This window comes from Myxine glutinosa, chromosome 13 (genome assembly GCF_964187855.1).
Source record: "Myxine glutinosa chromosome 13, kmMyxGlut1.1, whole genome shotgun sequence".
NCBI lineage: Eukaryota > Metazoa > Chordata > Myxini > Myxiniformes > Myxinidae > Myxine > Myxine glutinosa.
Window position 1 is genome coordinate 10,438,755 of NC_136273.1, and position 12,438 is coordinate 10,451,192.

Below are 12,438 nucleotides of genomic sequence, written 5' to 3' on the forward strand. Positions count from 1 at the left end.
TGGAACTGGAACTCTGGAGGCAAAAGTTACATTTTAAACTTTGGTCAGATTTAACCAAGTCAACTGAACGCACGTTTATATTACTCTATCACCTCAACATTGTATATTTATGGGGAAAAAAAAGAAGACCCCTGCGAGGTGAATGCGGGCTGACCAAGCATAAGCCTGGTTTAAAAAAAATAAAAATAAAAATTGGTTTTAATTGAATCAGCGAGTTAATTATCTTCAAAAGGGGTGTTTAAATTTACCCAAACACCCAGTTTTCATTTGTGCACTCCCTCGGAGTTCCCTTGGCATGCATACAAAGTTTGGGGCTCTAGGTTTTGGTTATGGAGGAGACATCCGCCAAACCGACACATCCGCCAAACTATGTTTTAGTTATGGAGGAGACAAACTGACTGAAACACGCTTTTATAGACGAGCAAAGGTAACTAACGTTGCAGGGTCGCTTAGCTCAATGGATTATTAGGAGGGGAAGAGAGAGGAGTGGGGATCAGGAGGAGGGGGAAACAGAGGAAGAGTACATGGCAGAGCATGGGGAGTTTCATTACCAATATAGTCTAGTAGGAAGACTAGGTCCCCCTGCACCCCCCGGAGATATACTTCTAATCAGTGTTTCTAGATTGGAAAAAATGTGTAGAAAATGACTAGCTATGGCCCCAAGCTGAAAAAATGTCCCACATACCATTTTTATGCAAATTACTGCTGCAAATTTTATGCAAAATTATGCAAATTTTATGCAAATTTTTGATGAGGAGTAGAGTTGAGGGGTCTTTGAGGGCTTCATCGAGGTGCTCTCGGTTGCAAGACTGGGTCATTCTGAGAAGCACAGCAGGGTCAGAGATCATGATGTTCTCCTCCTCAGTGAATCTCTCCATCAACAGCCTCTCCATTGCCTCACACACTGTTTTGAGGCAAAAGAGGGACTTTGCGTAGGCCTTTCCACTGAGAACACCTTTGAGAGATCCACTTGTTACTAGTTGTGCCTCAAAGAGAATCTCTGCATATCCAGAACCACGCATCTTGTGTCCAGTGAGCATCCCGATGTAGTTCATGGATGTGTGGAAGGGTCCAATCGTTACTACATGACTAGCAAATTCATTTGGCCAGCGCCAGATGATGGGAAGGGCTTTCATGCAGACACCCAGATCAAATGTATTCAGGACCCATCTCTGACCCACCTCAGCAGTTGCTGCCTCGGAACGCTTCAGTAGCTCACGAACAACTGCGTTGTCTGTGATCGGTCTGTGCCTGGTGCCTGCATGGCATGGCAATGGCCTGCAGCCTGTGCCTGGGCTAGGGGGTTTCACCTCTGCAACTGGTTCTCCCCCACCCAGCAAATCAACAGTCGACTACTGCACGCCTATCCACCAACCGATCACAGACAACGCAGTTGTTCGTGAGCTACTGAAGCGTTCCGAGGCAGCAACTGCTGAGGTGGGTCAGAGATGGGTCCTGAATACATTTGATCTGGGTGTCTGCATGAAAGCCCTTCCCATCATCTGGCGCTGGCCAAATGAATTTGCTAGTCATGTAGTAACGATTGGACCCTTCCACACATCCATGAACTACATCGGGATGCTCACTGGACACAAGATGCGTGGTTCTGGATATGCAGAGATTCTCTTTGAGGCACAACTAGTAACAAGTGGATCTCTCAAAGGTGTTCTCAGTGGAAAGGCCTACGCAAAGTCCCTCTTTTGCCTCAAAACAGTGTGTGAGGCAATGGAGAGGCTGTTGATGGAGAGATTCACTGAGGAGGAGAACATCATGATCTCTGACCCTGCTGTGCTTCTCAGAATGACCCAGTCTTGCAACCGAGAGCACCTCGATGAAGCCCTCAAAGACCCCTCAACTTTACTCATCAAAAATTTGCATAAAATTTGCATAATTTTGCATAAAATTTGCAGCAGTAATTTGCATAAAAATGGTATGTGGGACATTTTTTCAGCTTGGGGCCATAGCTAGTCATTTTCTACACATTTTTTCCAATCTAGAAACACTGATTAGAAGTATATCTCCGGGGGGTGCAGGGGGACCTAGTCTTCCTACTAGACTAATAAGCTTGAAGAGTACTCAAAGTAGCACTCAAACTCAACAGTTAAGGAACGGCCTGGTTGGCAAGCAATAGAAACCCGATTTGAAATGGAACATACCCCAGGAGGATGTGGTGGGGGGAGTTAACTTTCCGGTGTTGATTGTTAATCAACTCGGGCAACATTGCTAATCTGACGCGGTGCGGCCCCATGGTGTCCACACACAAGTCTCTCAAAATACCACTCGTCTCTTGGAAATTCCACCCGTTGTTTCGTTGAATATGGAGGAGGGATCTTCTTCGTCGTCTTGTTTTATGGCGTTTTTCAGAGCCACTTTGAGGCTCTATATATGGCACGCACCCAGACTTACCAGCGATGACCTTGAGGACCTTTTTATGTAATCCATTAAACTATATGGATTTCCCGCTCTTTTAAAAATCTCAAAACCACCTTGCAGAGTCGGGAATGCTTCTAGTTTATAGAAGCAAAAATGTTCGGTGGATCTGATGTGCCAATCTCCACTTTAATACTGTACTTTGAAATACTCAATCGGGGTCCGTCGTATAGAAGGAATTTTAAACACAGATGGTTCAAATCTTTCTGTTTTCTACAAGTATCGCAGGTCCCAGTGGAGTGACACTCCATCTTATGGAGTTGTGAATTTATATGACAGAGCAGAAGGAGGGATGACAGCCTCTCTTAAATCAATATGCCGTGTTAAATGAAGCAGTGTTTTCTTAACATTTTCTAACCCCCGCTCCAGCAGGGAAAATGGCCTTTAAAATGCATGTTGTTGTTGTTTTCTTAACATTTTCGTATTTTACTCTGGATTTCAGCACTCATTTAGTCCTCAAGATCCGATCCTCAAACCGGAACATAGATTTCATTTATATACTTTAATTGGTTTGTGAGTAGATTCTGTTTTAAAAAGGCGAGGCACGTTTGAATAGGCTGAAACAAAATGGTGGTTAAGACCCCTGTGAAGTGATGTTGAGCTGACCAAGGATAAAGCCTTTTATGAAGGTAAACTACTATTTCTCTTAAAAATGGGTGTTTATATTGTTGCGGATGCCGGGTTCGTCGACGTACTCAGGGGGTGTTTATGCCCCGTTTCCCCACGAACTCCGGTTCCACTGAGGCCGCCGACCGCGAGCGACTAGACTCGTGATTGATGGATTGCTAAGCAATTCCAATCGCCAATCTCCCAGCCATGCGCCGAAGAGTTTGCTGGTCCAAATATCCCAAATACCTTCAAGACACGTGACCGGAGAAACCGGGGATAGAACCCTCGCTTTCACACACCTTATTCAATTGCGTGCCGAGCGGATTTGCACGGTGTGGAAAGCGGCGTTACCTTACGTGATTTACGGACCTGATTCAAACCGCCAAATTCGGCCTCGGATGATGCTAGGCCAATGGAGAAAAGACTTATCCGAACAGGTTGGAATGTAACAACGAAATGTACAGCATTTTATTTTGAAGGCACAGAGAAACAGACAAAGATGGCAATTATGAATTCCTTCCCTAATAATAAACCTCACTGGCGCCTTCACACTCTCACACTCACTCAGGGAATAACACTCTGGTTATTGGTACCAATGGTGCTTCGCAGGGACCGACTCCAAAGTGGCCACGTGGTGTGCGCAGTTCGGTCCTCACGTACAGCCTGGACGAGGTCAGGTCCGAAGGACGAACCATCGGCACGGACGAACTTCAGCGCAGGTTGAACAAGCAAGAGGCGTCGTTGAAGGACAAAGGCAAGAGGCGTCGTTGAAGGACAAAGGCAAGAGGCGTTGTCGAAGGACAAAGGCAAGAGGGTCCGGGCAAGAGCACAAAGGCCAGAGCAGTGTCGTCTGGTGGAGCCAAAAGCAATAGAGTCCAGAGCAGGTGGCCGTGGCGCAGCAAAATCCCAAAGCGAGAATGAAAATGCGCTGGATGGGGGTTTTATCAGACCCGCCCACACCTTCAAAATGTTCCACAGCCTCCCATTGGCTGAGGTTGGTCACACGCTGGCCTTCAATCCTTCTCTCAGGAAGGCTTCAGTTTTCCTTCCCCCTTTCATTAGGGGAGGTTTCACAGCCCATTGGTTGCTGGCTGGTGCAGTGTCCCCGACACGTCATTGGTCACGTGGGCCTGTTCTTTGGGCCACGCCTTCCTGCTCATTATAAATGGCTTCCCTTAATCACACGGTTTGAAATCCTGCCTAACTCTCAACGCATATTTGGTCTCTATTACTACACAATGGGAAAGGGCTAATCTTTACATTTAATAAGAAATAACTAACGACTGCAGGCTACATGTTGTCGTGCAGTTAACTATAGGGGGTTTGCCTTTATGGCAAAACCGCAACAATATTTATCCAAACACCCAGTGTTCATACATGCACTCCTTTTGGAGTTCCCTTGGCATGCATGCAAAGTTTAAGGCCACTAGGTTTTGGAGTTTTGGAGGAGACACACACAGATGTTGCCTTTTGTTAATGTAGATAGTTTAAAAAAAAAAACCCCCATGCTGAATAAGTTTGAAGAACCTCTTTATGAAGAGCTCCCATATAACAAAGTTTGAAAAATTATTGTCCTGTACATTTTGCTAAATGGAGGTTTTCCTGTTATCATGGAATGGCACAATGTATTAAATAGGATATTGTTGTCGTCTGACTCCAAAACCCGATGAACCATCTCGAAGCAGTCACGCCGGACCACTGATTCGAGCATCTCGAATAGGTTTCGGGCCAGTTTACCGTATTTAAGTTGAACGCCCGAGTCGGTCAGGAGACATGTTTATCAGTGCTGCACGCCCGATTACGCTAATTAGTAATCCGAGGAGAGGTCGCCAGAGACGGGCACGGTCTCATACTGGGAGCTAATCGCCCAAACCAAATCTCTTTTAACGGACGTACTAGCCCATGTATAATCTTGATCAGGACACTCAAATCACCCAGAGACCAAGTGGATTTGTAATGTATGTTAAAACAAGCAAAGGGTAGGAATACAAAATGAGCAATACCAATCTGGCCAATAATGAAACCCCGTAAGCACCCCCAAGTGAACGAACGGACACCAAGTACTTGTCTAGATACTCCTTAAGGCCTAAAGCACACAAAGTATTGACAATACTGAAAGTACCGCAGGCTGTGCCCGACCGTATTCAGCTTAGTCCCAAGTGGTTATGTTCCTGGCAGGCAGACAGTTTGTGCCATAGACACGGGCTAGCATGAGGTGGAATTGGGCGTGTCTTGTCTATAGGCTGCATAGCAATGCATGCTGTGTCACAGGGAAAATCCCTCGAGTCCGAGAGCATATTCTCTGGCGAAGCTCCCATGCATCTCTCCTCTCCCATGGTTCGTGCCTCACCTTTATCTGTTCTGCCCCACCCTTTTCCATGATGCCACGAGCCCCACCCCGCTCTCCTGCCATTGACTGGTGTCACAGCCCATGGGTGGGTCAACCCACCCTGATTTTTCACCCACTTTGGATGGCGTGCTTTCTGCACCATGGTGGCATTTTCCCGCCTTGCTGGTGCCGTTGGCCTGTCGGACCATTTATAGGTACATAAAAGACGGCTTACAAAGGGTTAAAACTTAGAAGGTGTGAAGGGATGGCCGTTTTAGACATGTGGGGAGGGAAGAGGACAACCTTCTGTACATGTAATGATGCATATGCCTATATCACAATTAAATTATCTCACGCTTCTTCTAATACATCTGCTATTGGAAATAACTATTGCAGGATTACCCAGGGAAGGCATTCCCACAACAATATCAATAGAGAGGTCTGTGACAAAATAAACAGATAATTTAATTGATGGAAGGAAATGGAGTGTCGTTGAATGGAAGGCTTTGACCTTGCTTTGCGTTTTGCTTGTCATGAAGATTGTTTCATTGTTTGAATAGTCAGTGTGTACCTGACCCACTGAATATTAGGATTACAATCACCAATGTTGTCTTGTCTGCATGCATATTTTTAATAGTTCTCACTTCATCGTTTGCTTTTATGTTCAAGTGATGCATCGGCAGAACGAAGGGGTAATAAATCAAGTAGTCTTGATGTTCTTGTCTCTGTCCTATTATTATTCAAAAGGTAACCAACATTCTTTGGGGAATAGGAATAGTTGTCATTTTTAAGCGGTGAAGCCGCTTCAATATTTGGCTATGTCCTTCAATCAGTCCATCAAACATTTAGAAGAACCTTTCTAACCCACTGTGTTTAATTCCACAGGGTTCTAAATGGTTCCAGAGGGGGATTCTAAAGGGTTCAAAAGGTTAATTATTATGGGTTTTGTTAGTTTTTAGGCTTTGACTATTTCATATTAAAAATGCCAAGCTGAACCCGCATCCTTCGGACACAGATGCACTTTTATTTTATTTTTTTGTTTTGTGAAAATTGTAAACTATTGATTGCATCACATCATTGTTTGACATTTTAATCTGTGCAGTTGTTGTGACTTTTGTGAGGTGAGAGAGTTTATCAAAATTCTTGTTTTTTTATTGGCAGGTACAAATACAGCTGTGCACCATGCAAGTTTTCAACGTTTAACAAAGAATGGATAGAAGAGCACATACAGGGCACTGTGCACCGGGACACACTCAAAATGGTGGACAAGATGTACCGAAAAGATCCTCATCTCTCAAAATTCCTGGATGTGAGGAAGTTTGTCCACTTGCACTTTCCACCCCTCACCCCCGACCCCTCTCCCCACCTACTCACTCTTTAAGGTCCAAAAAAAAACAAGCAGTCTTCGTAAAAGTTTAATTTTGGCTTGGAAAAAATGTTGTATCACTGAAATTTCTACTCTGATTGAGATTCTCAGGCAATTGGTCATTATCTTTCATCTCAGCCAAAGGCAAGGTTCGAAGAAGAATAAAAAGTAAGGATGTGTTCAAGTTTTTTGTGATAGTGTTTGTAAGCACCAAAGGGTTTGGGGTTTAAAAATTTTAGGTTTATAAAATCCCAAAGGGTTTACAAATTTACCTTTTCTTGTATTCAGATAATACTGGGAAACTCATGCCTTTTCTTCATACATATATATATATATATATATATATATATATATATATATATATATATATATATTGTTACAGACGTGGCTTGGATGTTATTTACCGAGCGGTTTTATGGTATGACCACGTCTGCACAAGTTACCCGATTGTGCCCGAACGTTGACTAGTCGCGCTATGCTAGACCAATGAAGGAAAAAGAAGACACACGGCTGGAATTAATACGACACGACACCAGGGATACGGTTCTCAAAGGTTGTTATTACAATAATGCGGAAGGTTTAGATTACAGGGACAAGAGGGAAACATAGGAAGGTGGGCACTTAAACACACTTATATTAACCCCAACGGACGACAGATAAACGGGACAAGGCTCACTCACACGGGGTTTGATGGCAAAGAAAGCGGGTAGCGATCGCTCCAGGTGCACCTGGGCTCAGGGCAGGATCACGTACGGTCCAGTTTAAGAGATGCGGTGGAGGTATTGCAGCGCTCGAGGGGTGGCGACTTCTCTCTCCAGGCTGGGGGCGCATCTGACGTCACATCCGGCGCGGGGCCGCGTATATCCGGCGGGGAGTGACACGCCCTCGGCTCGTTAGCTCCGCCTCGTGGAATCGGCACGTTGCTTCTCATTGGGTGCGTGGGGGGGTTACTGGCTCCGCCCCTGACGAGGAGCTGACAGCCAGCCCCTTCGGGGTAACGCCGTGGAGCGTATGGTCATGGCGGGTAACCGAGCCGGTGTGAGGACGCACACTCCCCGCCCCTCTGTTGTTGTAGTCGTAGTTGTAGTTGTAATTGTTGTTGTAATTGTTGTTGTTGTTGTTGTTTGGGGAAGAAGATGGGAGGAGGTATGGGAAAGGTCCTAAACTCACTACTGATGCCATATAATCACATTCTGGTGCAACGAAGAGTCATAATTAATGGAAACGAGGCCTTAACTGACATAGATTAAGAATAACTAGGAAGATGTCCGAAAGTTGGCTACGTGTGGTGCGGTGGACCTGGGCACGACATTTAATGGGGGAATAAGGGGAAGGTCGGCTCTACTGATTGTTATTTACATGCAATGGGACTAGGGAATGGGGGATTGGGGAAAGTTGGGGAGTATTGGAGAAAATAGGGGAATATTTACAAGCGGATATGGAGGCCAAATTCCATATTCGCAACATTGCACCCTTCTCTACCCTCGGGGCGTCCCGACCCGATAAATTTTTACCTACTTTAGTGTGGCACGCAATGTAGTTCCCTCTACTATTAACTCTACCCTGAGTGCGACAGTTTTACAGATATTCACAAATGAGTAAATATGTCCCCCTGCGACGTTGCACCCTTCTCCTCACAGAAACACACCCACAGGATAACCGAATCCGGAAAGAATTCTCAAACTAAACATACAGCCGGTAGGGAGCATTATTTACAAGACTACGCTGCTATTTACACTACGATCCAGGACCTGTTTTTGGAGGAACACATGCAGATGTTATGCATAGAGAGAGCGCGCTTGCCAACATCGATACACCAACCCACGAGTGCTCTGTGGCCGACGGCCTTTAATAACGTGCAGAGCACCCTTTCCCAGCATCAAAAGCACCACCCCACCGCCAATCGGTGCAGTCACCATTGTTCATTGGAATAAAAATAAACTCGACAACCCCTAACCCTGCAGGTGTCTCTTGCTCTTCTTGTGGTGCACTTGGTGGTAACTAAAAGTGGTTCACCTGTATGGCATAGGTGCCACGTTGACCCATAGGTCCATCCCCGGGTGGTGCTTGGCCGCAAACGAACTGCGGTCCATTGTGGGTGGCCACAAACATTGCGGTCCATATGGTGTATCGATCCCGGCAGCAAACAGCGAAAGTGCAGGCCCACAACTGCGCAGCCAGCACCTCTCTCTCCTCTCTCTCTACCCCAAAGCCAGATCCTCGGAGGTGGGAGACAAAAGAAGCAGACAAGTGAGTAAGGTGGTAAGGGCGCAAAAGTGCACGCAATGTAAGGTGATGCACACTGGGGGCACATGGGAACCAGGTGAGACAGGTACGTTCCTATCGTACGCCCCCCCTCACCAGGTAACCTACATGGCCCCTCCCTTACCCCTTACTGCATCCACAAAACACAACACTACCCATAAACATCTACTTTACAAATCGACAAACATCCCTACTGTCTTCCCCGTTCCTCCCATAAACCAAATTCGTCTTCTCTCCCTCCTAACCAATCAAATTTGCCATTTTCAACTCTCATCAAAATTTGCCATCTCCAACTGCACATCAAAATTTGCCATCACCAATTCATCATCAGTCCCTCCTAAGGAGGGAGAGATGGAATCACCCCAATGTCTCATCCACGTCGTGATGCGTCTCACAAATCCACAGCAATCTCATTTCCTGCACACAGAACAAAGAAAACACAGGTGTGGAGTCATCATCATCACCACAGGTAAGTGGCTGCGTATGGTGCGACAGGTTCATCAATCCTAACTATCTCCTAAATGACTTTAACAACTTTACACTACCCGGGGGCTTTCTCCGGCCAAACCATTGGCCCTCTTACACTATGGGTTCTAAAAACCAATTCCCATTGGCCAAACTGTGGTGCTCTTCAATTTGGGGTCTCACTCCCCCGATTCATCTCCCGGTGCCCTCGTACAATTTCTGGGCTGCGACGTGTACCTCTCCCAGTGGGTCTACCCACCTGCACACCTCCACCACTGCAGTTGCCTCCGAGCTTACCTGCTCCTCACCCTAACCTAACTACCTGGGGAAGGCCCTCTGGCTCTCTCCCCACTCCGTGCCCTCTCTGGCACTGGGCTGCCCGATCCACACCCGGGATCCTCAGGCACCCACTCACAACTACCGGCTCCCAGAGCCCACCTGCGGCCTCACCTGGCCGACATCCTCACAGTGGTGGAGTGCCCAACCAACTACACACACTAACAGGCTACACGCCCAGCCATTTCCACAACACTAATGCACCCATTCACAACACCATTCTGCAACCGCACCACAAATGCCAATATCCAACCACAATTTACCTGCACCCTCTACCTAACACTTACACTACCCGCCCCGGGTATCCGTGATAGGGGTCCACTCTTCCCCCATCCACACCTTCGCACCATGCACACCACTCCGTACCACTTACTCCAACTCTCTCCACACACCTGTACCTGCACACCTGTGCTCTCACACCTGGTGCCACCTGCACCCTTCTCTCCCCAAGCGCATTCGCGCTGATCCACACACTCACTACTCATACACTGCTCCACACACCTGTCCAGTTGCACACCTGTGCAATCACACCTGTTCCATCCTCACACACACAGCATCATCTCAGCTAACTACTCCCTTCTGAAACTTGCGCTTCCCAGTCGTCCCTTTAAACTATTGCGCTCCCTCGTCATTATCATCCATACTAATCTACCTGCGTCCCCACTACAGGTATCAGTCACTAACTAAACTTAACGTTACCTAAGGTCATCTTCTCTAGATCCCTACACACAATATCCTAACCCACCCGGGCTAGTTTTCACTGCCATACACCCCATAAGCTATTGCTCCTTTGCCCCCCACCTGTGAGGGATGGTGGATTTGCCATCCCACCACATCGGGGGTCTCTCACTACCAATTTTGCACATCAAATTTCAACAAATTAAAAATTTGCCAATCACTGCCCATCATCTGCCAATCACTACTGCCAATCCCTTGCCAATCATCAAATTTTGTTTTTCTCCAATTTTGGGTCCAAAACACTAACCTCATCACCCAGTCGACTCACTAATACCTCTCGGTGCGCCAATCCCTGTCCAAAGCCCGGCTTCGTAAAGCCAAGCAATGGATGCTGGTTGTTTTGTGCCAGCGGCTGGATGCGTCCGGCACTCGGTGCAGGGACGGGGGCTTACCCGGGCCGAGATCCCACGCATCACCTCGGCGTGGAGCCATCCAATGTCCCGATCTCGACCTGCCGGAATGCCTCAACAAAAGGTGGTCGCCATGACGACCCTTTCTATCGGGCTGCCAGCTCCGCCTAGTGGAGCCTGGACGCGGCCGTTCAAAGCGAGGCCCGGCACGCACCGAGGGCCTGCTTCGGCTAAAAGTCGCTCTAACCTCTAACCCGTGTAACGTCGATGCTTCACCTGGACGCTTACACCCCGCAGCCCGTTCCTTGCTCACACATCCAGCTGTGCCCATGCTCCTCGTACCGTTCCTTACACACCCAGGCACACCCATTCCACTCACAGCCTTGGTCACACACCTGACCACCGAACACTTTGGCACACATTCGTTGGTAGCACACCTCACCAAAACACCTCTTCGCGCCCCCTCCTCTGTCACCTCCTCTGTGACAATCACAGGTGTGCTCTCATTCGCACACCCAACCACGTGCCTCACTACCAATTCCAGCGTGCATTCCCACTCACGCTCTACCATTCCAGGTGTGCATCCTTCCATCCCAGGTGTACATCCTCGCTCACCTGTCGCAACTAACTCACGCTCCATGTCACTCTCACTACTTTCACCTCCATTCCTGACAGCGCACTCACCCTTACTCTTGACAGCGCACTCTTTCCTCGTGCACCTGCCCGTCACACACCTTTCTCGCGCACACTCTCCCGTTACACCCTCTGTAACACTCACCACAGGTGGACACTCTTCCTTACTTCTGACAGCGCACTCTTTCCTCATGCACCTGTCCGTCACACACCTTTCTCGCGCACACTCTTGCGCACACTCTCCCGTCACACCCTCTGTAACACTCACCACCCCGCGCTTCCATGTGCTTCCTCGCACCCGCGCTACGACCGACTCACTCTCGCCAGCACCCTCACTCCTTGGCACGCACTTTTTCCTCACACACCCCAGAGTCGGACTTTCTCGCACACCTCCTTTTTCGCACACCAGACCTGTCGCACACTTCACCGACGGCCTCTCACGAACACCCGGGTCCATCTCGACCCCCAAGCTTCTTAAATCCCCTGGCGCATCATACGCACGACCATATTGGTCACCACTTACACCGGGTCCTCTTCCTCTTCGCTTCTCCTCCATCACCTGCGAATCCCTCATCCGGTTAATGAGCACATCATCACGATCCAAACACAGACTTTGGACCAATTCTTTCATCTCCTCTTTTATCTCTTTGTTATCCCCTCTCCGTCGCTTCTTAATTTCGCTCACCCCTTCTTCCACTTCTTCTAATTTGTGCCTCACCTCTTTTATTCCCCGGTATGTCTCCTCAAGCTCGTCCTCCAAGGCTACCTTGACCGTTTCCATGTGCGTCCTCACCTGCCGGTCCTTCGTCTCCATTACCTCTATCACCTCGTCCAACCTCGTTGTCAGTCCCTCACGTACCATCTGACATTCCCTCTTCGTCGCTATCAAGTCATCTTTTAGTTCTTTCTGTGTCGCT

At 47.8% G+C, this 12,438-nt stretch overlaps 1 protein-coding gene across 1 annotated transcript in view; it reads left to right on the forward strand.

Moving 5' to 3' along the window:
* Positions 1 to 12,438, forward strand: part of LOC137438587 (uncharacterized) — a 74,910-nt gene that overhangs the window by 36,882 nt on the left and 25,590 nt on the right. The window contains exon 9 of the mRNA XM_068133745.2: positions 6,530 to 6,677. Within this exon, the coding sequence (XP_067989846.2) occupies positions 6,530 to 6,677 (148 nt within the window). The remainder of the gene's footprint in view (positions 1 to 6,529; positions 6,678 to 12,438) is intronic.